The 26,421-nt window shown below is 39.6% G+C and overlaps 1 protein-coding gene across 4 annotated transcripts in view; it reads left to right on the top strand.

Annotated features, from left to right (window-relative positions):
* Positions 1-26,421, top strand: part of ROBO1 (roundabout guidance receptor 1) — a 1,605,434-nt gene that overhangs the window by 1,569,176 nt on the left and 9,837 nt on the right. For all 4 annotated transcript variants that reach the window (XM_077480101.1, XM_077480100.1, XM_077480099.1 and 1 more), the window contains 4 exons: positions 1,251-1,395; positions 2,308-2,553; positions 7,652-8,058; positions 8,772-8,924. In XM_077480101.1, the coding sequence (XP_077336227.1) occupies positions 1,251-1,395; positions 2,308-2,553; positions 7,652-8,058; positions 8,772-8,924 (951 nt within the window). The remainder of the gene's footprint in view (positions 1-1,250; positions 1,396-2,307; positions 2,554-7,651; positions 8,059-8,771; positions 8,925-26,421) is intronic.

Here is a 26,421-nt window from a genome sequence, read left to right as displayed (position 1 = left end):
TGGTGGGTTAGTTCTATAGGCTTTGTTTAGGGCCATAGGCCATAGTTATGTGAGTGTTTGGAATAAGTATTGCCTCTGTTGGCCCACAGTAACAAATTAGCTATGAAGCTTTATTTTTCAAAGTGCAAGTTTTGGAATGTAAGAAGAATCAAAATAATTGGTGGCTAATCTGAACACACTGATAAATTAGGGCTAGTTAATTATTCAAGAAATTGGGACTACAGTATCCTTGTATCCCATACTTTGTCTATCTAACTGGCTCTTTCTTTATTACATAGTGCTGAGGACTCACTTCCCATCCCCATCTGACAGCGCTGGTTCCCTAGGAGGCCCATTCACCAGGCACTAACACTGTCATGTAGAAGGGAAGAGTGAGTCACATGCTTCCCCATAAAGGGAAGCACTAGGTAATTCTTTTTTGCTCTTGACAGCCTAACCGCAGCAGGAGAGCAAAGGGAATGCTTCTGATGGGGTTGCCATTAAATTAAAACATTTATCTTGCCCTTTTGGGCAAACACCACCAAAATGTTAGCAAAAGTACCACCTAGCAATTGCTACAGCTGTTTCATCTGAGGGAAATCCTGAAAACATGACCTGTTGGGGCGCTTTGAGGAGGACTGGAGTTGAGAAACACTGACCTAGACTGTGAAGTGAACGCACTCCCATTCATGTCCATGGTAGTTCTCTGCTTGTTACTTCATTGCTCTGTGCACTTCTTATAATAAAATTGTTACTTTAGCAAGGAAAAAGATTTCCCCATTTGCAGCAACAATTAAATGCTTGTCTGACGCTGCTTTCCTAAGTGAAAAAAATAATTTAATTTTGCCTAAAACAATTTTTTGGACAAGTACAAATGATGTATACTCAGTGACTTAATGCAACAGTGAAACGTTAATAGATCATATCAGGATCAGATTGTATTTTGGGCTGCAGCAATTAAATAGTAAAAGAAAGCACTTGAGAAAATATGTCTACAGCTCATTTGTTTTAGATGATAATCTATAATGCAATTAATAGCTGGAAGAAGATCACGCTAAATGGTGTTGCTAGTAAAATTCATTTGTGACTTTATGGAATTTTAGGTATTTATTAGCTATTAACTTAATAAATATGTTTCTGGGTAATTTATGTCTTACATTACTTTCCCCAAAGATTTATAAGAGTATCAAAGTAACAATTACTTGGCGATTACTTTACAATTTTGCTAGCTCCAGGCTTGCACTGTGTACTTAGTATCCTCTTTGTTGCAGGGAGCCAAGGTCATAAAAAAGGAACTCGTGCACCCAAAGTATCCAAACAAGCTGGAATGAACTGGGCTGATCTGCTGCCACCACCACCAGCACATCCACCGCCACATGGGGGTATGGAGGAGTATCCTCTGAGTGCTGATGAAAGGTGAGAAACCAGATATGTAAAGCATAAGTAAAAACAAAATCAAAATGTTAGCCTATAATGCAACTTCTAATCTTTGAACATAATCATAAAAATATTGTTATTTACCATTATTAGTATGGACTAGCATGAGGGCATTGAATGTTTTGGTTCCCTTTACAACTGTGTATCCCTGTGAGACAAGATTGTGGATTATATATAAAATTATTGATTGATAGAGTTGGGCGAACAGTTGACCCAAACATCGCCTGTTCGCCCATCCGGTGAACACCTACATTTGCGGATGTTTGCCCACCAAGCGCTGCACAGAATATTCTAAGCACTGATTGGGCAAAGCTTTGCCCAATAAGGGCACGGTGAATAGCTGGTTGTTAAGGAGCATGACCGGTAAGCCAGCCGATGGGTCCTTAACAATGGATGAGTCATCAGCTGTCAACAGGCTCCCCCGCTGACAGCTGGATGAAAAAAAACCATTACAGAATTTAAGGGAAGCCCCACGCCAAAATGTAAAAATGATGGGGACAAGAGCCTATTCCCGATAACCCTGGGCAGTGGTTGTGGGGGTCTGCAGGCAGGGGGGCCCCAAGATCCCAGCCCCCCCTACCTATATGAATTAGCATGGGGTACATTGTACCCCTAGCCATTCACCAAAAGAAGTGTCAGAAATAATAAAAAAACAATGTCCTATGATGTAGATCCATCATCAATTATGTCGCCCGCAGCCATGCCGGACCCAAAAAAATGAAAAAGATAATACATCCTGTGATGCTTTTGTACTACAAACATTTTCATGTCACAATAGACAAGAATTACAATGTTATGACATATATTTGTCTATTTTAGATACAGATGTTAAATCAGATCAGATTTAATTAGATCAGCATACAGATTTTAAAACCTGTCCTTTTTTAAAAGCTATGAGAGAGAACTACCATGTCCCATGCCGCCAACAAGAATGTATCTCCAGCAAGACGAGTTAGAAGAAGAAGACGAGAGAGGTCCGACACCACCAATAAGAGGGGCTGCTTCTTCTCCAGCTGCTGTGTCCTACAGCCACCAGTCTACTGCCACACTCACTCCATCTCCTCAGGAGGAGCTTCAGCCAATGCTTCAAAACTGCCAAGAGGATTTAAGTCTTGCTCAGCATCACCTTGAGAGAAGGTAATATATCGGGTGTCTCTCTGACAATAATTAGTCATGACTGCTGAGTAGCAAAGGCTTGTTTATGACCAACTAAGAAACCAAAAGCTTGCACCCCCCAAAAAGAACACAAAAGCTGATTAGGGATTGATGATGAGCTGATTGGAAATAGGACAAAGCCAAGGCCATAATAGGACAAGGCCATAGCTTTATTGAACTTCCCAAATGTAACAACTTTCCAAGTGTACCAAGTAACAATGCCACAGTTATGCCTTGAGCATCCATAACAAACACATAATCTAAGAGACCTGTTTTCACCATCGGTGCCAGACAGGCATTAGACTGACCCTAGAATTAAACTTGAGACCATTGCCCATAAAGGAACATCAATTGCTGGCAAGGTAAAGACCTCACTTCACAAGAGGCAGATGGGTGGACATCCCTTGTTACAGAGGAATCTCCTCAGGTTAGTGGGCCATGTCCCAGTGTAGCCTTTTTCCAGAATTTAGGCTACACCCAGTCACCTCTAGTCAAAGTAGACAGTCCTAATGGATTTAACCTCCCTGTGTTAGGTTAACACCCATGGAGATGCCATGCTTCTGGTAGTCAAGGCTTCCTTTCACTTGAGGGTTCAAGGGGCCTTCATTTCTCTTATTTATGTTATTGGATTTTTTCTTAACTTCTGGTTTTAAATGTTTAATATTTTTTAAATATATAGAGTAAGCATACCACATAACAAAAATGCTTTAGCAATAACATTTTATTAGGCAATTACTGTAAGTACAATTATACATAAGGTAAATATATCCATGTTTGCGATAACATGTCAAGCATAATACAGCCTAAGTATTTGCTCAACTGCTAATTCCAACCAAAACAAACTACATGCATATATACAGTAAAACAAAATAAATTGCGCTGTTAATATTAGGTGCAAAATTGATAAAATAAGTAAAAAATGTAGATAAACATCAATTAGCAATGTAAATGTAAAGAGTATATTCTTTATAAACGTAACTGTAAAGAATTTATTCTTTACATTTATATTGCTAATAATGATGTTTTTATCTACACTTTTCACTTATTTTATCACTTTTGCACCTAATACACCACTTTTGCACTTCCTGGATCTGGGTCATACAGCCTCACTGCACAGCCGCTCATCTCTACTTTACTGAGCACCCACACTGTGGGCACTGATGCTGTGGAGTATAGCATGGCTGCGGTTCAGTAAGAGACACTGTACAGCCACAGCATAGATGAATCGCCCAGAATACCCCAGCAATGACGTGAACATCCAGTCACAGATCGTAAGCTGCAATACCGGAATAAACCACCGGGTCTCCAAGACCGACAACAATAAATAGACAACCCTATACACCCTCCCTACAGTGCTGAGAGCGTTGTGATGTGGAAGGATTATCCATACAGTGAAGGAGAATCAAAGCAAAGCTATACCACCTAAGTTGTGTTACACTACTCATCTAGCCTCCTCTATCCATTTTTATATATTTTAAAACACAGATTAAATTTTGCTCTCTAAGGCTCTGATGAAAATGAAAATCCTCAAAACACGTTAGCCTATTATTCGAATATCCCTTGTGTGTCTATCACCTCATATCTATCTACCAAGTGATTAACATTGATTTTTATTCACATGTACAAATATGATGTATTTCACTGTATATACCCATTTTGTTTGTAATAAACTCATTTTTTAAACCAGTGGTCATCAACCCTGTCCCCAGGGTCCATTAACAGGCCATGTTTTATGTATTACCTTGGGGAGATGCAGACTAGAATACTGCAATCACTGAGCAGCAAATGATATCACCTGTAATGTATTTCAGCTATCTTGCAAACCTGGCCTGTTAGTGGGCCCTGAGGACAGGGTTGATGACCACTGTTTCCTCTGACTTCCTGTTTGGCTATGGAACAGAATGTGAGAGGGAAATCTTTGCAATGGGACAAAAATGGCGAAAAAACAAAACAAAAATGGTAGAGGTTATAAAAGAGGTTTATAAAGAAAAAAAAGTTTTGCCTATAGTTCTATTTTAATGCCCATTTGTGGGGCAGTTAATGCATATTTTTCAGTCTTTACTTTCATTGTTGATGTAACTTACAGATTGGTAAAATATTCATTCTATAGTGCAACAGTAGGTACAGTTTGTGGCATGTACATACAGTATATAAGTATACTAGTCGAGCAGGAAGTCAATTTCAGTTCACTCCGGTGCCAGCACAGTATTGGTGTGAATGCAGTGATTCATTTAAGAACTGCTGTAAACACCTGGGAACGTTTAGTGCGTGGGAACTGCGAGAGACTTCCAAGTGTGCCAAAAATAACAGTGTCGTTCACAGTTCTCTGCATACACGTTAAGGGAATGTGCATTATAATACTTTATTAAATTATACTACTCTGTGCCAAATCTCTCATTGGTAAGTCTATTACTTCACCTTGATTAATTTTGTGTCAGAGTTTTGTAGGGATAAAAAGTAATATACTATTAGAATTTTACTTGTATTATTTAAGAGTTCTACTTTGCTAGGTTGAAGCTTCTCAGAGGTTCACATATGTTCCTCACATCCTTGCTGATGTTTTTAATAAACACCAAATGAATTAGCTCCTCTGCAAATAGCTTTTTGAGCATTTAAGAGCAAAATTAATGCAGAAGGAATTGCAAATGAACAAAGTTTTGTATAGGGTTTCTGGAATTTTCTGAACTTTATTGTACTAAATAAAGTACGCAATGAAGGATATAGGGTGTATTCAAATCATTTTGCATAACACAAGATAAATAAATAGATAATTAAAGGGGAGCTCCCTCAAAACACAACATTCAAGGATAACTTTGCAATGGTTTTTGTTTTACAATTTGATGTTCTGTTGTTGGATCCAGCAACAGTTCCTCCTATCCATGCAAAAAATGCATACATCTATTGGAAACGAATATGTAACTCTCAGCTTAAAGTGATTGTAAAGGCTCTGGCACCCACCTCCCCCTCACTGGCTGCCATTGACAGCACCAGGAGCCAGTGGCTCTCAATGCTGTCTCTGAGCCAATGCGGATAGAAAAAGCCAAGAGAGCCTCTGCTCTGGTGCACAGCACTGGATCAAAATCGGGCTCAGCAGATAAGTATAATAGGGGGCTGGGGGCTGCATGCAGATTTTTTTTTTTTACCTTAATGCAATTCTATGCATTAAGGTATAAAAACTTTCTGCCTTTAGAACCACTTTATTTACTGGTTTATCTCACATTTAAAAAAAAAAACACACACACAATTTGGTATTGTATGTACATTTATGATGTAAATATATGAACAAATCTTCTTTCATACAATCAGCTTCTTTTTATAATTTCCTTTCCTAAACTGGAGACGTATCGAAAATAATCTTGTTGATTGTTATGAGAAAGACAGATTATGCCATCACACTCTTTTGCACCAGGTACAAAATTAAACTTGTTTGAAGTCTTATGGGCATATTCAATATGGGTGTAGCTAAACTTTTCTGGGCCCTGGTGCAAAATGTAACGTAGTGCCTCACAATTTTTTTTCATTAGTAACAATATACACATAAGTGACATACAACATGACTTGTGTACTTAAAAGCCTCTTTAAGCTGATAAATAATGCTGATGATATCTTGGTGTACTGAAAAAGTAAAAACTGGGTCAGGCCTAAGAACTACATTGCTTTAGTAAGAGTAATATTTGTCAGTTGAAGGAAGAAAAATATATAAAAAACAGACTGAAGCTCAACCTCAATGTATAAATGTCTAATATATCCCAGAGTAGATGAATGTTTGAGAGACCCATAAAATAGCCTGAGACATGTAATGATTAAAGAACATCAACTTTATTAAACACCTAGAACCTACAAAACCCCACTGTCTAGCTAATAAAATCATAATTGGTCAATTATTAAAAACCCAACCATAGCAGCTGCATTGAAAATAATATCTAAGCACCCCCCCCCCCCCCAAAAAAGACAAGGTTATGCAGATCAAAATATTAGTAAATATATATACCCTTGTATACCCTTGTCTGTCTGAACTAAATCACATAAATTAAGCATCTCTATCATTCAAAATGAGATAACTACCAGTATATCTGGCCAAGTATTATTTAGAGTCCATGGAAAAATCTTTTCATAGAAAATATTGTGGGACCAACCCACATATGAATGGTGTAGATGAGCCACTGCATGTGCTCAGATATCATTCATAGTCCATGAAGATGTCCTTTAATGGAATATGTTATAAGACCAACCCACATATGATTAATGTAAAGCTAGAGTGAATTATGGCACATATGTCAAACATCACTGGGACACTCCTAGGGAGAGGTGCCCATATCATCACATATAACCTTCATGTAGTTGGTAACATGGCACCCTGTAACCTCCCCTGTTGTCTATTAGATCCCCATAGGAAAGACTCATAATTACCCAGTGGGGGAGCCACCAGTTCTGATCAGAAAAAGTTTTAAACCTTATAACCCCTCAAATGGATGGCGTAATACTTAATTGTCCATGTGGATCTTGAAAGATCCAGACTGTTCTCATAGAAAGTTGTGGTCCATGGATCTGTGTCCAGAGGGACCGTGATTTCTTAAATAGATGGGGGAGATAAGAGGGGAAGCATCCCAAAAACTGACATTATGGGAGCAAGGCTGGAAGTTTGACTGGTTTCACCCAATAGTTGTTAGTTCTTTTAATCAGCTATGCCACTAGGTAAGGCAGTGACACAATGAAAAAAGATATACAAAGTACTGCAGCATATATACTTAAATCAAATCTATCTGATATTTGCTGGAATCAAATAATTGGAAAAGTAATGTCTGCTTGGCTACAATGAGTTACAGTGCCTCTCATTGTCTTATGAATTTTTATACTCGCATACTTTAAGTTCAGATCTCAAAGCTAATTTACCAGGATAAGGATCATTATTTTCAAAAATGTGACAGTAATTTTTCATGGCATGAGAATTGATAATTACAGTCACAAGGCTGAAAATAAAGATCCTTGTCCTTTTCTGAAAGTTTTATGAGATGAGACGTATGTATCATGTTAAATCCTTGACATATTAAAACTGTGCTTTATATTTTATTTCATGCAGACGGCATCAAATAAGCCCTCCTCCACCACCAAGGCCCATATCTCCGCCTCATACTTATGGGTACATTTCTGGGCCGATAGTGTCAGACATGGATACAGATGTCCCAGAAGATGAAGGAGATGACATGGAGATGGAAAGCAAGATCCAGAGCCGCAGACTTCTATTACGTGGCTTGGAGCAGACTCCTGCCTCCAGCATTGGAGACTTAGAAAGCTCTGTAACTGGTTCTATGATCAATGGATGGGGCTCTGCTTCTGAGGAAGACAATGTCTCCAGCGGACGTTCTAGCGTCAGTTCATCTGACGGTTCATTTTTTACAGATGCTGATTTTGCACAGGCTGTGGCAGCTGCTGCAGAATATGCTGGACTAAAAGTAGCAAGACACCAAATGCAAGACGCAGTGGGAGGTGCGTTTATTTTGTTATTTGCATATATACTCATTGTTATATGAATGAAAGCTATCATCTTAAAAATGTAACCAACTGGTAGATTAGCTGATTTAGGGCCAGTTAGGACAGGCTTTGTTGGGCAAATGTAACATGCTTTTGACCTCAGTTTAAGATGCTCCTGAAACCATTGAGAGTTCATTGCAGGTGCACTTAACCTACATTTCATCTACTTTTAATTCACATGGACTTGTATGGGGAGAGATACAGTTCCAAAGCAAACAAAAGCCTGTCAATAATGGTTCTAATGTATTCCTCAACATCCAAGTTTGATAGAAATCAATGATTTGTTGGGAATTTCTCCTTTGTGTTGTCTGGTAATTGGCTCCAGTGAAAGCAGAACATCTCTCCGATGTAGCAGTCGGCAGATAAGATCTTTGTCAGAGCAGCAGCCTCCACATATGATTTCTCCAGTTCACATTCCCTTGTTGATTACGGAACTCTATCTGTGAAATATTCAGGGTATTTCAGACCGCTGCAGAGAGACCACTGCTATCACAGTACAAGCAGGGGTCTTATCTGCATATTGGAGCCATGTGAACCTAGCCTTAATCAGAACCGTTATCCTGGTCTTGTTTGCAGATTTATTATTCAGAGTTTGAAAAATAAAATTATTTAAGCTGTACAAAGAGGGAAGCATAGTATGTTTACCACCTCACCTCCTCTTTTCTCAGGCCGTAGACATTTCCATCCAGCTCATTGTCAGAGGCCCACAAGTCCCGTGTCTACAGATAGTAACATGAGCACTGCTGTCATACAGAAAAGTCGCCCGGCCAAAAAACAGAAACACCAACAAGGACATCTCCGAAAAGAAGTCTACACAGATGGTGAGACTCATTTAAATACAACACAATTAGGCTTTTATTACAGTTCATTTCAATGCATATGGCGTGAAGCTCGTCGCTCCAATTTTTTTTCCAAGTTTCACATTTTTGGAGGTCTAATTTATTTTTAATGTGTTTTAGCACATTTTATTGTGCTAATGAATCTTGTTGAGCTATCAATGTAGAATGTCATTTTGGAGTTTTTGTTCTGATACAAAACGGGGGTTTTCTACCTTGGGTTTTAGGCAAACACATTTGTATTTTCTGTCTGCAGTGATATCTCCTTAGCTGATATAAACCATATTTCTTATATTTGAGTATTTGTTTTGATTTGCATAACATAAAATATTAACAATATAACATAACATAAAATATTTCAGAAGTTTGGGGAACATTTTCCAGTCATTATTGGGGGGTGTTGATTTACTTACAGCATTTCTAAGCATTACTTAAATTAGTTTTTTATCAAGAAAATACTCGCTGACCTTACCAAAAATGCAATTTCCTTATCTCTTCATGTGAGCGGAAAAGGCAATAAAAACATCCAAACATCCCTATCGTTCTTATGTAAACCACTAGTCTATTTCAGGTTTACCAGTTATTTCCACTTACCTTTACTTCATTCACCCCTTCCATTCAGCCCTGAGAGCCAAAGGAAATTCCCAGTACTTTCAAGGTATGGTGGAACATGTGACAGCACAGAGCCAATCAGGACTTGATTCCAGAGACTAATACTGTAGCTTACAATGGGATTTCCTTAATTCCTGGTGGCAGAATAGAGCAGCAGAGGAGTGGAAGGAGAGTAAGAATAAGCTCCTGGGGTGCTCTACACTAAATCAGACCTTTACCTTTTCCATGTATGGGCAAAGCATACTGTAGATTCACTTTAAGCCCTTTACAACAGCAATACGCATATTTGCGGCTTCAGGGCGGGCGGGCCTTAAAGTGGAACTTTACACTTTTACCCACTCCAGTGCTGCAGTTTTCCAGAGCTCAGTCATCGGCAATTGACATGTTCATTCGTCTTCCAGGTATAGATCGGCTGAGCATGCGTATAATTCTTCTGCATTAAGAAATCAGCCTATTCACCATTTTTTTTTAAATTACGGTTTTATTTTAACGCCCAGCCATGACATATTTACATTGCTGTCTTGTTCTGCTAAATCTGCATCCCAAGAACTGTGATTGAGCTATCACTGACAGCTCATGGTCATTTACTAACAATCAGGAGCCTGTAGGAAGGCTACTGATGCATTTAGAACTGTGCAGCCAATCATAATGCTGTACAATTGGGTGTTCTTCCTACTGGCCCCTGTGAATTAAAGTAATTTAAACTGGAAAATGCATCTCTTTTTGGGTCCCCCCCCCCCCGATCCTAGCCCCTCCTTTTCTCGATGTGCCACCTCAGAAAGCTGCATCCTAATGTGGCACCCCTACAGACTTGATCCCAAGCCGTTCTGCCTGTGTTCAAAAACACAGAGAGCACAGCCCCCCCCCCCCCCCCCCCGATCCCTTATCACTGGCTTTGAATGACAGCAGAAGGAGCCAATGGCTCAGCAAAGCCTGTGACCAGGAATTGAGAAGAAAGATACAAAAAAAAGCAGCTAGGGTTTTAAAAATTAAAATGGTTGCAACCAATTCACAAATGCAGTGAAGGCTGATTGCAAACTTGGTGAGAGATTTGTCAGCCAATAAATATTAAGACTGATAGAAGCAGGATAAAGTGGAAGTGGGTGAGTTGCAGATAGCAACGAATCAGATCTCAGTTCTCATTTCTTAGTGTAGGCTAGAATATAACAGCTGTAATCTGACTGCTTTACACAACGTCTGCACGCCCCATTGTATGCAGTGTTTAAATATCATCTCAATATTGTATATTTTATAGCTGACCTTGTTTCAAGAATATGTCTGTTCAACTAACACAAAATGACAGACTGCTTAGTAGGTGATGCTATAAAAATACCCCCCCCCCCCCCGAACGAGTCTGCATAATTATCTCCATTTGACATGAAAGCACGCAATTGAAAGAATGTAAGAATAGTCGCATGTTGCATTATGTGTGTTTGCTAATGGAAGTAATTAGCCTATTACCAACAATGAAAGCTTGCCTTGGAAAGTATATATTATATAAAATCAATCCATTGACTGCATAATGATAAACTATTTTCATTTTGCCCATGATAGACAACTGCCGTGAACTGCAATATTTTCCAAAGCACTCTTATCGGCAATCAATACACTTAACTTGCTGACACTAAATTCCATTTTTATTGATTTAGATTTAAAACCAATTATTTGCAAATATTCCATTAGCAGTGCAGAAAAATACAGCATAAGTTGTAAGTTTCCCCCAAGAACAAATTGGAGATCCTCTGCACTTAAACTCTCAGAAAGATCTATATGCAGGGATGCCCATGGCTGTTAAAGAAGTCTCACGCTCCCTAATGGGCTTTTCATTTAATTACATATTACTAAAAATGCAGCAAATTAAGGTGAGTGCTCAAAGCTAGAGTTTTCAAAGCCTTAATTGCCGATTCCATCTATAGGAGCAAATCAGCATTACCCCCTAAAGTGTTTTTCAGTATTGGATAGCGTTGGGAAGTGTTAGAACCCCACTGGGTGGAGTCACTTGTTCCATTTGTCCTCATGACCACTGTCACCAGCACTGAAAGTGAGGGACAATCCAAAATTTGGAGTTCTCAACAGAAAGGCAGAAGGGAAATCTTGCAATGGGAATACTTGGTCAGTTGACAGCTGCCTAAGCTCTTGTACACACGGTTGGAGATTCCGACGGAATGTGTCCGATTGGACCGTTTTGTTGGATATTCCGACTGTGTGTGGTCTACATCGGACTGTTTCCATCGGAGTATCCGACGGACCAAGTTTTCCAACTTGTTGGTAAAATTTTCAGACAAAATGCTCCGATCGGACATACTCCAATCATGTGTAAAGCAAATTCCGATCTGACAAAGTTGCACGCATGCTCAGATCAAATTCATACACCAAAGCTATTGGCTACTAGCCTGAACGTATAACGTCATCACGTCGGATTTTTCTGACAACTTTGTCCGACCGTGTGTATGCAACAGTTTCGGACAAAATCAGTCGGACAAAATCCGACTAGTTTGGTTGTCGGAATCTCCGACCGTGTGTACAAGGGCTAAGAGGATATTTCTCACGCTTTGTAGAGACTTCCTATAACATCCTAATGTCTCTAAATGAAAGGAAATCTCCCCATTAAGACAAGGATGGCAAAAAGGTAAGTACAAATGAGCATTACCTATTTGTCCAAAATTCTTGTGGTATGGGAGGGAATACACATATGAAAGTGCACTTGGAAGTAAAGTCGCTGTAGATCCGAGGGGGACATGCAAGGAAAATAAAAAACAGCATTTTAGCTTGCACATGATTGGATGATAAAATCAGCAGAGCTTCCACTCATTTCAGATCTGACCCTTAGATTTAGAGCGACTGCATTTTCAAGTGCACTTGCAATGCAAAGTGGATTTGCCTTTCGTAAATGACACTTTTGATGCTTTGTTGGAGACCGGTGACTCTAATACAGTGATTAGTGCCTAAAAATATGCACTGTCACTACTAATGACACTGGCAGGGAAGCGTTTAACATCAGGGGCGATCAAAGGGTTAAATCCCTAGGGTGTGCTTGCTAACTATGTGGGGAATGCTTTAACTGTGGGAAGACAGAGATCAGTGTTCCTGCTTAGCAGAAACACATGATCTCTATCTTCCTTTGTCCGCCCCACAGTATATAGTATGTGGAGCGGTCGTCAAGAGGTTAATAATTAAGAGACGAGTAGGACCAAAATCCCTCCTGAGATGTGTGCAAACCTGGTAACCAACTGCAAATAATGTCTTACCTCTGTGCTTGCCAACAAGGGTTTCTCCACCAAGTCATGTTTTGCTTGGGGATCAAATACTTATTTTACTCACTGAACGGCAACTCAATTTATAACATTTGTATCGTGTTTTTTTCTGGATTTTTGGTTGATATAATTTAAAATACACTTATGATAAAAATAATAGACCCTTCATTTCTTTGTAAGCGGGCAAACTTACAAAATCTGCAGGGGACCAAATAATTATTTCCCCCACTGTATAGAAAACTATTATACTCCTGTTGTATTTCATGATTTCTTTTTTTATTTCTTCACATTTTATATAAATATGACCTATCTGCAGCTTCATATTAGACTTATTCTATGGTCGCTTGCTGAGATTTAAATCTCCATAGAAGTTGATGAAATATTTGTAGCTAAGCAGCAGAAATGGCACATTTGAATAGAAAGATTTGTGCACGACATTTAGAATAGCTGAAAAAAAGGTCTGCAGCCTATTGAAACCTTTATTACTGGAGATAAGCTGATTACTCTATCCCATTGCACTGCATAGTATTTTGCTGATTGGTTGTACAGAGTTCCATAGCACCATCTCCATTGAATTGTCCAAAATAAAATACTGACTTTCACACTTTTTTTATCTTTTGTTGAATCTCTTGCAGCTTATTTGCAGCCATTTCCTCTACACATGCATAATAACTGCATGACATTTTTTCAGAGCAGGTTTTCTGATGGTGACAACAGTGAACCATGTGAACCATGCCTGTGTAATATGTACTGAAGCGGCTGTAGTCCCCACTAAAAAGCCCATGTGACTGTAATAATCACAGGATCACAGAAGATGCTTTTAATGAAAACTGCAGGTTTTAAACAATATTAGAAAATTACTTTTTAAATCGCATTAAAGCAGAGCTCCACCTTAAAAAAAAAAATAATTAAAAGTCAGCAGCTACAAATACTGCAGCTGCTAACTTTTAATAAATGGACACTTAACTGTCCAGGGTGCCCGCGATGTCGGCAGTAGATGACGAGCAATCACTCGTCTTTCGGCTGCCCCGCTGCCATCCTCGGTCAGGGAATCGGGAAGTGAAGCATTGTGGCTTTACTGCCCGGTTCCCTACTACGCATGCGCGAGTCACGCTGCGCGTCTTTACTGGTCCCCGTTGTGTTCTGGGAACTGTGTGTTTCCCAGATCACAATGGGGGGGGGGGGGGGGCATCTGCAGCTAGCTGTGGCTAGCTATTCCCAGAAGTGGGTGAAGATACCTGGATTATACAGGTATCTATCTGCACCCCCCTCCACCCTGCAAGGTGCCAATTGTGGCACCGGAGGGGGGGAATCCAATGAGTGGAAGTTCCACTTTAGGGTCGAACTCAGCTTTAACATGTTAAAGCTAGTTATGGGATTTTACTGATTAGGCTTACATTTTGCATTGTGTCTGGTTGCTTTGTAATTGCTAGCATGTATACATACTTTACAACCAGAAACATTTAGTAGTTTGTGACTGTTTTCTCTTGGACTGAATTACATATGGGTCCACTGTATGAGATCTTTTAACTGCATTCCATATTTCATTTTCTGATATTTTCTCATGCAAGCAAAAGGAAACCATCAATTGGTTGCACGGTTTGCAGGGGCTTATTAGAGTACCAAATGGACCACACAGATGTCCTTAACATATATATTCTTTATTCATAAAGTGCTAAAAACATATCCATTAGGCCATCTGATCTGATCCATATCGTATCTCTAAAAACATATTCATAACAATGGTGTGCATGCATCTTATTATGGGCTGTATTTACCCCCAGGGGGTTCATTTTGAAGCTGTTAACAACAAAGAATCAATTGAGCCCAAAGCCCATTGGGCTGTTAACAGTTGTTAGCCTGTTAATGGTTGTTAATGGCTTCAAATACAACCCATAATAAGGTTAATGGGGTAAATACGACCCATGATAAGGGTTCCTTTTTGTTTGCAAGTCTTTGCTTGTGGCTGGGTACAGAAGCAATTTACAAGTGCTTTTGTGTGTTACAGTCTTTGATTTTTTATTTTTTTTATCTTTCAATATGTTTATTGAGTTTTTGAAAGAATAACATAAACATATGCAAACAGTTTTTTTCAACGGCCTACATGGCCTTCGATTATCACTTATTCATAGGTAAGAAGACAACCTGTAACAATAAATCAGGCACTCTGTTTAGAGGGGCGCTTGGATCTGGATGTCCCTTTAGCCATTTTGTCTAGGGAGAGGTCGAAGGCCACATTGGAGTCACCTCCAATAATTAACGTGCCCTTGAAGTGTTATCGTTGGGAGCTTATTAGAGGTTTAAAGAACTTTGCTTGGCCCTTGTTTGGGGTGTAGTAAGATATAAAGGTGTAGATCTATCCCTCTACAGTGCCTGCAACTAAGCTGTAGCAGCCTTGGGGATCTCTGATTACTTCCGTTGGAGAAAAGTTAGCGTGTTTGGTGAAACATATGGCTACTTTTGTTTAGTTGTCCCCGTATGCGAGGAAGAATTTTGGGTAGCATTGGTGTAGGAAGGTGGTCACCCAATGAAAACTAAGGACAGGGACGGCATGGAAAAAACTTGTAAAATATAATAAAATTAATGTCACTGTAAAAATATAAATGTAACCTACATTTAAAAGTTAGCTCCAGCCAGAAACTTGGCATTCTCTTTCATGCACAATTTTTTTATGTCTGGAGAGTAATTGGTCAGCTGACATGCTTGATTAGTTGCAGGCCTGGTTTACTGCTCTGTTCTAGACAGTGCAAGTGGTAGGTAGGTCCGTGTACAGAGCTCAATGATACTGTAGGTAGGTCAGTGTACAGAGGTCAGTAGTAGTTAGGACAGTACACAGAGGTCAGTAGTAGGTAGAGCAGTAGACGTATGTGCTGCATAGGATTCTGTGGGGGCAGGGAATGCCTTGTCAGCTTTTGGCAGGTTCCCAGCAGCTCAATGCTTTCCTACACAGTTTCCAGTAACAGGCTAGGCAGGGAAGAGATCATGACCTATCAGTCACTTGCATGTGGTCGACTGGTAGATCGTGATTGATGCCAGTTGATCCCAGTTTGAAGTCATGCAATTCAAAGAAACAAAAAAAGGGATCTTTAAGTGAAAATAAAGTCACATATACCATATAAAATAAAAATATAAATCGTTATTTGGATATAAGCCCTAAAATTCAGACAGCCTCATTCTATCATAAAATGAAAAAAGGGGTTCCTTGATTATGTAAACAATATTATATACAATATCCTATCCTAACTTAGCCCCTCTGGACATGCTGCATGGGGGGTTTGCTCTTGCAATCCCCGATACAAAAGCACTCAGACTCGGATAGACATGGTGAGGACTGGAAGACAATCTGGTGTGCTTCACATGCTGGCAAGAGGACATTACACCCCTCAACAGTCTGTGGCTGCTCTTTAATCAACAGGTACAGGGTTGAGAGGGCACCACTGCATTTTCTAACTGGAAGTGGTTCCATCCACCAAGCTGGGCAGAAATAAAAATCCCTTTACAACTGAAACAGCTCCCTTATTTATTTCATCGTTGTGCAGTACTTATTTGAAGTTCAATTTTAAAAGATTGATCAAAAAAAATAAAAATAAAATCAAGTTGAGTTCCAGTGGGTACCCTTAGGGGTAAAGAGACATTTTTTTTTGTTTAAATTAGGGCTGTGTCTTCTATGTATCTGTTGTCACCTCAAGTGCCCTTGTCGTGAAGCCACTACAAAATTCTGAGACAGTAAATATGAAGGCTCCTAATCATCTCCCTCCATGTCTTCACACACAATATTGATCTCTGCTGAAAAGGCAATGCTTGTTTTCCAAAGAATTCTGCGAGGGAAATACGAGCAGCATTATGGTTGAAGAGAAAAACCCTTAATAAAAACGACTCAGGTGCTGCACTTTTTTTTATTAAACTGCAACATTCCTTCCTCTTCTGCCTTTCAAAGGAAAACAGCTTGCAAGCCAGGCTGGAAATTTATGTTCAGTACGTTTTCCTATTTTTTGTCATCTTGTCAGCCTTAGTAAATTTGTTGAAGGGACGCTCGTCTCCTGCATCTCTTGGTTTTCCGCCTCCCGCTTCTTAGCAACAGCAATCTGATTAGGAATTTCATTACCAGTCAGCAATTTTTCAAAGAGGGGCATCATTTTCCATTATCATATGAAAGCTTAATATTATAGATTCTTATCAATGGCTACACAAGGGCTTTACAGTTTTTTTTGGCCTGCCCATGAATAGCAGGTACTTGATAGGAAAAAATGACAAAGCACACAGCAGGAAGAGCACAAGCAATTTTGGAATGAGTGGTCTGCCTTTATTATCTGTTCTTTGCCTTGAGTATATGCTCAGGAGCCTATATCTGAGATTAGAGGGCATTTAACAGAAACATGACAGTGTACCTGGACACGATGACTCCTCAGCAGAGTCTGACTGTCAGCAAAACTGAGATGTTTCAGGATTATCTGATTTTAGGAGGTTATTGCAGTGGGAGTAGCTGGCTATGTGCAGGTTAGGAAAAAATGCATTTCATCAGTTATTTAAGATGCATTTAATATGTATTTTCCCATTAGGCAGATATTAAAAATGTTTAGTTATTAAAATGTTTAATTATTCAAAGGTGCCTATAGCCAGGTTTGAAAGACTTTTGGAGGAAAGAATTAAAGAAGCCAACTCTCAAGTTGTATCACCTTTCATTTACCCATGTGATTCCATTACGTTGTTCAAACCAGCACTTAAAACCCTGATGGAGAAGGGACGTTAAAGCCTCTGACATATTGTCTTGTTACCTTTGGACTTTGAAGTAAATACCCCTTTACTCCTGTAATTGTTGTATGACACTATTGTTTTTTCCCTATGCTACTCTATTGCTACCAAGTCCCCTTCATGCTAGAGAGCTTCATAGCCTGAGTGATTTTACACTTTTGTAATAACTTATCTCACCGTGAGAACCAAAACCAAATCTGGATTCAACGTCCTTTCCTATTTACACTTTCTTGTACATGTAGTATGAGTCTTTGGCCATTTTTTGCCTGGATATTTGATGATCTATTGTCTTTCAGCTACCTACAGACACTACTGAGACTTAATGTTGGGGAATAGCAATCAGGTAAGACTTACTGAGCTGTCCGATTGCTATTCCCCATATTGATGGTGTTCCCCCCTGACAAGATGGTGCTGAGGTGCCATTGACATGAGCATAAATGGTCTCTTGTGTGAGCGTATTATGAATTAGCTGAAGGGGATTGTCAGAAACCATGAATCAGACTAAGGGTCCTTTCACACGGGGCGGATCAGTTCTGATCCGCCCCGTGGATATCCGTTTGCTCAGCGGGGATCACTCCGCCGATCCCCGCTGAGCAGGGAGATGACAGCTCCGTCTCTGCACACTGCGCAGGGACGGACCTGTCACAGCGCCGCTCTCCCCTATGGGAGATCGGATGACGACGGACCGCAGTGCCCGTCGTCACCCGATCCGATCCGCAGACGGATGGAAAAATAGCTTTTTCCTCCGTTACACTTTTTTGGATCGGAGCGGGTCGGATGTCAGCGGACATGTCACCACTGACATCCGACGCTCCATAGAGCTCTATGGAGCACCCGTTCAGGTCCGCCTGAAAAACTGACAGGCAGGCCTGAACGGGACGTCAGTGTGAAAGAGGCCTTAGAACTACAGTTAAATCACACTTGTTTATTAATAATAATAATAATAATAATAATAATAATAATAATAAAAAGGTAAACAGAGTAAACACAGTCAAAACATAGCCAGGGTTCAGGAACTGATGAGCAGGATATCATCAACATGTGAGTCACTGTGGAGAGAAAGGATTTGGAAATTAGCCGATAACTGAATGGCCAGCTTTGAGAAGGAAGGGCTGAGCCCAGCCCTGACAGAGATAAAAGCTTGAGGGGAATCAGTTTGCATTTGCACATCCAAATGCCCACAAATGCTTATGGACAGCTTTATCCTGAAGGTTTTTTTTTTTTTTTACAAAACTGAAAAGTTAGTAGTCATAAGATTTAATTACCATAAGCGGTATTCCCGAGCCAGACTCAGGATTGCATTGCTGGATCCATGTAAGGGTTACTTACCTTGTCCCCTGGATCCAGCGATGTCTCCCCAATGTGATCAGCGAGCTGCCGTGTCTCGCTCGATCTGTGACAGCGCAGAGCTCCGTTCCCTGTGAGCGTTGCGATGCACGGGGACGGAGTTCGGCGCCAAATTCAAAAAGTAGAAAACACAGTATAGATACAGTATACTGTAATTTTACAGATTACAGTACTGTATCACATAATTACACATCCCCTTTGTCCCTAGTGGTTTCTCCAGTGTCCTGCATACAGTTTTATATTATAAATACTGTTCTTTATTCCAGAAAACTGGAGATTGTTCATAGCAACCAAAAAATGTCCATTTATAACAAAAGTGGTTATAGACCAGCTAGAAAACAGCGATAATAAATTAGAATCACTCTCAGAATTGAGCGATAGTAATTTGTGGGGAAATTCATCATCAAACACTAAAAGTAATGACAGCGACAATTCTGCAACTCAGCACATTTCAGTGTTTTTGATTTGATTACATTATTGAATAATTTTTTGTATTATTATATTATTATTTGTTATTTATTATATTATAAAGTTATTTATTTTATATATATATATTATATTATAATTTATGATTTCATATTTAAAATTTTATCATACCCGGGATGTCTATTAGACTCTTGTTTGGATGAATTTAAGTGAATTATTTCTAAGAATAAATAATAAAATAAAAAATAATCGTACCATACAAAAATACAAAATAATGGTACCGCTTTGAGCACCTAAAATCTGAAATAATCATACCGCCAGGGAGGTTAATTATAGTATTAAATATATATTAAAATGAAATAAATAGATATAGTAATAAATACACTCACACACAAATGTCATCCAGTTGGAGTTTAAATTTGTTTACAGGCTGTGGTCACATTGTATGCCATCAAGGTTCAGACATTTTTACATGCGTTTCAGCTCTGTTTTAGGCATGTTGTGAAACTCCTTTTGGTTTCCCTAGGTGGTAAAACGAAAGTCCACAGGCCAAGATACTGGAGGCACAATTCTCCTAATGCCTATTAGTGAAATGCATCAGATGTGAAAAAAGGTCCATTAATTAATATAGATTTTTTTCAGAAGAAGGAGATTATCCTGAGCTGGAACACAGTCTGGTGTGAACAAGTCCTAAAGCAAATTGAGCTCTACATTTAATGCCCCTTTACAAAAGGCTGATAGAGGAATAGATAATCCTAATGACCTTATGGAAATTGAACACCCTTATAAAAACATTATGCTTACCTTTATTCATCCTGTTCTGTTTATTTCTTAGCAAACTGAGCCTTATAATTTGCATAAAATAAAAAATAAAAATGGCCAGAAACAAATGAAAATTCATTGAATCTCCATCCTCATTTGGAAAAGGAATAATGCAGAAAGAGTCTGCTTGGCCTTAGTGGCCATTAGAATGCATCCTGCATTAACGCAGTAAATTTGATATATGTGATCAATATAAGTTGTGTCTTATTCAGCATATTGTCTAAAATAGACTCCCGCTCCTTCCTAATGTCAGCGCTTCAATTAGTAGGCCTGTAATGTAAGTATAAATAGCAAATTTCTGTCAAATTAGTCGCTGCTGTTTCCAGTTTATTCAGCTTTTAGTCATTTTAATGCTCATTTAGATATTACAAGTGCCATTATTGCAAGGCAAAGTAAGGCAACAACTCCTTGTTTTGCTTTTTTTGTCAAGCACTTTATTCTCCTTTTCTATGGAAAATTTTACATATCCTGCAGCAGAATTATCGTAGATCTGCAGGTCTCTGTGTGATTTGTCAAGTAGAAGTTGCCATAGTAAACTTTACATTTTTAAAGGTAATACAAAAATCATATTTCAAGTAGAAGTACAGTGGGAAAAATAATTATTTGGTCCGCTGCAGATTTTGTAAGTGTGCCCACTTACAAAGAAATGAAGGATCTACAATGTTGTATCATAGGTGTAGTTTAAATGATAGAGACAGAATATCAACCAAAAATCCAGAAAAAAAAAACACATGACACAAATGTTACAAATTGAGTTGTAATTCAGTGAGTAAAATAAGTATTTGATCCCCAAGCAAAACATGACTTAGTACTTGGTAGAGAAACCCTTGTTGGCAAGCACAGAGATAAGACATTTCTTGTAATTGGTTACCAGGTTTGCACACATCTCAGGAGGGATTTTGGTCCACTCTTTACATATTTTCTCTAAATCCTTAAGGTTTATTGGCTGTCGCTTGGAAACTCTACGTTTCAGCTCCCTCTATAAATCTTCTAGGAACCAGGAAACTGGTTAGGCCCCTCCCTGGCCTTAATGTGCTTCTTCTTGAGCCACTCCTTTGTTGCATTGGTGGTATGTTTTGGGTCATTGTCATGCTGCAAGACCCATCCACAACCAATGTTCAGTGTTCTGTCTGAGGGAAGAAGGTTCTCATCCAAAATTTTACAATACATGGCCCCAGCCATTGGCTCCTCAAGGTGGCAAAGTCGGTCTGTACCCTTAGCAGAGAAACAGCCCCAAAGCATAATGTTTCCACATTCATGCTTGACTGTAGACATGGTGTTCATAGTTGGAATTTTCTTCCTCTAAACATGGTGAGTTGAGTTAATGCCAAAAAGCTAGATTTTGGTCTTATCTGACCACATTACTGACCACATTACTTTCTCCCAATCCTTCTCTGAATCATTTAGAAGTTCATTGACAAACTTCAGACGGGCCTGTACATGTGCCTTCTTGAGGTGGGGAACCTTGCGGTCGCTATATTCATAGTCACCTATAAAGTCACTTTTATTATCTTTGTATTAAAGCGGGGTTCCACCCTAAAGTGAAACTTCCGCTTATCGGAACCCTCCCCCCCTCCGGTGTCACAATTGACACCTTTTGGGGGGGGGTGCAGATACCTGTCTAAGACAGGTATTTGCACCGACTTCCGGGCATAGACTCCCACGGGAGTCTATGCCTCTTCCTGTCCCTGCGCACTGTCTGCTGGGACACACACGGGTCCCAGAGACAGCGCGGACAATTCCTATTGTGCTGCGCGACTCGTGCATGCGTAGTAGGGAACCGGGAAGTGAAGCCGCAGCGCTTCACTTCCTGATTCCCTCACCTAGAATGGCAGCGGCAGCAGCCGAGAGCCGAGCGATCGATCGGCCTCGGCTGCCGACATCGCTGGATCCTGGGACAGGTGAGTGTCCATTTATTAAAAGTCAGCAGCTGCAGTATTTGTAGCTGCTGGCTTTTAATATTTTTTTTCACAGTGAAATCCCTCTTTAAGGATGCTAAAAACTGACCCTGGATGGTCAGAGTATCATGGACCGATAGGCATCTGAGCACTTTATGGATCACTTTTGTATCGATATTTATATTTTATGAAATGTGTGTATATTCACGCGTATGATGTTGTAAGCTGTATGATGACAACAGTCGATTATACATATTTTTTTATTCTTGGGATTGAATTTATAAGCACATCACTTTAGTTAACAATTTAGTTTTTTTAGTTTTTTTGCTGCAGGTTCAGCAGATCATTAAGGGGATAGTGCAGCACATGATTTATTTACTTATCTGTGATTCTCACACGTTAGTGATTAGTTCTAGCAGCTGTCATCACACTATTATAAGATAGGGGATCATTGATTTGGTAGCTCACAGGACCTTTACTACTATTTTGATGTTTATTATTTAAATTTAAAAAAATGCCTTTAATAACACTTTAACTTTAAAAAAGCTTCTATGAGATTTTAGTGATTGAGTTTATGCCAAGTTCATATATGTACACTAGAAACATACACTGCATGCATCTAATGGCCATAATAATATACAAATAGGGAATATTGCATCCCCTACTGTAAATCATAAGGATATTACATTTCACCATATAAATGCACAAGGTTGCTGACTGAATACATTTTTATAGGTCACATAATTGCAAGGTCAGTCCAGACATCTTTAGTCATTTATTGGTGTAATATTCTTGTAATACTCCAAAACTAGCACACAGCCTGGCAGACACTGACATACATTTCTTAAAACACCACTTAAGTGGTCAGTTTACGAAGGGATACTTTACTTTGTGGACAAATCAATAATGTTTAATTTAAATATTTATCAGTTACTGCATTCAAACAGTAAAAACTGTCCACATTTTGCATAAAGATATAAGTTACATGAATTGGGGAAATCAACCAGATGTAAATACACCCTGACACAAAAAATGTACTATGAATTGGGGAACAAATTGGGCAAACTACTAGCTAGAGCCCTTCAAAACAAGCAGGCTAATTTGACCATCCATTCTATTTTGGATCCTTTAGGAAACAAAATAGAAACCTCGAACAACATAGCAAATCAATTTAAACAGTTCTATTCCAAACTCTATAACTTACCTACCCCTTTGACAACAGACTCAACCCAGAACAGGAGGAAAATGATAGATGACTTCTTAACTTAATATGGCCCATGACCTATCTCCGACCATGAGGCTGCAGACTTAGATAAACCGATCAAATGAGAAGAATCCATCGAAGCCCTTAAACATATGAAACTAAACGTCCTGGTCCAGATGGCTTATCTACTAACTACTCTAAAACCTTCACAGACATGCTTATCCCGCATTTTCTGAAAACTTTTAACTCATTGCCCACTTCCCCCACTAAAAATCCAGACCTACTCGAGGCTCACATTGCTATGATACCAAAGCCGGGTAAAAATGTAACCCTGGTCTCCAATTATAGACCTATTTCGCTCATAAATGTTGACGTGAAGCTTTACGTGAAAATATTGGCAAACCGTATACTCCCTTTACTCCCCACATTGATCTCTCTAGACCAAGTAGGTTTCATCCCCATTTGTGAGGCCAGAGATAACACCCTGAAGGCCATTAGCATACACCACTGACTGTCCTCATCTAACACACCAGGCTTTTTTCTTTCCCTCGATGTGGAGAAGGCATTCGACAGAGTGGCCTGGGACTATATAACAGAAGTTTTATGCAAAATGGGGTTTTGAGACCGCATGCTCCAATACATTCTTGCTCTTTATTCGTCCCCAACGGCGAAGGATCAGGGTCAATGGTCACTTGTCGTACACCTTCTCCGTGTCAAATGTAACTCTGCAGGGAGGCCCCTTTTCTCCCATCATATTCATCCCCATGCTGGAACTTATGCTTTGCAGGCTTAGGACCAACCTGACCATCAATTGGGTTGAAATCAATAATAACCAATATAAACTGCCCGCATATGACATCCTTCTATTCCTCACTGACCCCATAACCCTAATTCCCAATCTCTTAAAATACTTCTCCCTCTTCAAATCCTTATCCAACCCCAAATTAATTTTGTTAAATCTAAGGCCCTCAATGTTTCCTTACCCAACTCTGTAATGACACAATGCCAAGCTTACTTCCCTTTTGGTTGGGAAGAGCACGCCATTACCTACCTAGGAATTCAGTTACCAGTTAAATTAGACAACCTTTACTCCAGAAACTTCCTCCCCATTCTTAAAACTATACAAAAAGACTTTCAGGATTGGGGTATTTTCTCCTGGTTTGGGAGGGCAGCTATCCTGAAAATGAGCATCCTCCCCAGACTTCTATATCTGTTGCAGACGGTACCTATCAAACTTCCCCCCTCTTTCTTTGCCACCTATAAAAAACTGTCTGAAATTTATATGGGCTGACAAACATCCACGTATACGTTGGGAGAAACTAGTGACACCTAAACTGAAGGGAGGTATCGGTCTCCCTGACATACAAAAATATCATCGGGCTTTCCGTATGGCCAGAATTGTAGATTGGCACTTACAGGACAGAATTATAGCTTGGACTGGCCTTGGGGAGGCATTCTCTCTCCTGCCAATCCAGCATTTCCCATAGATAAGCCCTCATGGGACCCCAAGAGAGAGTATGTCACATCCCCTAATTGTCCCTACATTACAGATTTTTCAAACTGTCTGTAGGAAGCTGAACAATGCCTCCTCACCCAGTCCACTGACTCCACTTGACCGAAACCCGGGCTTCCCTCCAGGTATCTCACACCTTCGTAACACAGACAGGCCCGTAAAACATTCCATCAGAGCAGAATCCCTCTGTGACCAAGGGGAGATGGTCTCTTTCCAAACCCTCTCATACAAATTCCCAGACGCAGATATTCCCTTTTTTAATTTCCTTCAGATAAGACATTTCCTGCACAGCTCCACTCTACATTCCCAATGGGGCAGAGATCAAACACCTTTTGAAGCAATATGCACCATATCTGAACCCCAAAGACATGTCATATCTGATATGTATGCATTGCTGTTTGCTAAGATCTCTACTAAATATGATGTGACCAGCCAAAAATGGGAAAGAGAACTAGACACTGATCTAACTCAAGAAGATTGGGACCAAATCTTTACCCACATACATAAAGGCTCTCTGAATGTTTCCGCACAGGAAAACAGATACAAAATTTTCTCCAGGTAGTACAGAAATCCTGGTAGAATCCACAAATTCCACCCCAGCGTCCCCCCATTATGCTGGAGTTGCAACATTACTCATGGATCACTAATAAACATATGGTGGGAATGCCCTCTAATCCAACCCTATTGGAAAGAGATACACCGTCTTACTTCTCAAATCACGACCTACGCCTCAGACTTTACTCCAGTCCAATATTTACTCCATCACACCTCCATCCCCCAAGGGGCTTACAAAAAGTCTCCCATACACCTTATTAATGCAACAAAACTTTGCATACCCATTCACTGGAGGACTACTCCCCCCCCAGCAGATACAAATGGTTCCGTAGAGTGGATAAGATAGCTGAGATGGAGGATCTAATACACCAGGCTTGAGATACTTCAACCAAGTTTCATAAAACATGGGCATGTTGGCTTCACTTTAAAGAATCCACAGAATACTGTAACACCCTAACCAAATACTTATAGCTTGACCTGAGGGGCAGAAATGCCACCTAATAAATGAGCCGGATATATATCTACAGACACACCTCCTTCCCCCTCCCTCCATATCTCCTCTATCCATCACCTACCTCTCCCCCCTATAATAATACATTGGCCTCACAGACAAAATTTTAGTATATGACCATTACACCAAGATCACACATACCCGTAATAACCAAACTACTCAGTAGAAAGCATCACACAACCGAGAGACCGGCAAGATGGCAACTCTAATTCACGCAGGTGACGCCTCCACCCACACAGAGTTAGATCCTGACAGGGGTGTGTTGGTGGAATGGCTAAATACTCAGTTTCACAGAAAAACTTGTAGTACAAGTCAGTATAGAACCCTCCAGGAGAATCTCAAGTCCTCTTTCGGTTCAAGACCTCTTACACTTTTACATGTTCTAACTGATTTATGTAAGTCACTACTCAATTCTCTTTCTTCTGCTTTTTCTTTGTATACTGATGATAACATTACAACTCCACATTGTATTTCAAGATTGTAATGATATTTAGCTCTATGTCTCATTATATGTAACATGCAGATTCTTTAATAAAAACACTGAAACCAAAAAAAAAATATATAAGTTATAGATAATGATGCTGTCAC

This window comes from Lithobates pipiens, unplaced genomic scaffold (genome assembly GCF_037356315.1).
Source record: "Lithobates pipiens isolate NorthernLeopardFrog02 unplaced genomic scaffold, aLitPip1_a1.2 Scaffold_16, whole genome shotgun sequence".
In the NCBI taxonomy this organism is placed as follows: domain Eukaryota; kingdom Metazoa; phylum Chordata; class Amphibia; order Anura; family Ranidae; genus Lithobates; species Lithobates pipiens.
Note: the sequence above shows the minus strand (reverse complement) of the source record. Positions and strands in the feature narration are given on the sequence as shown.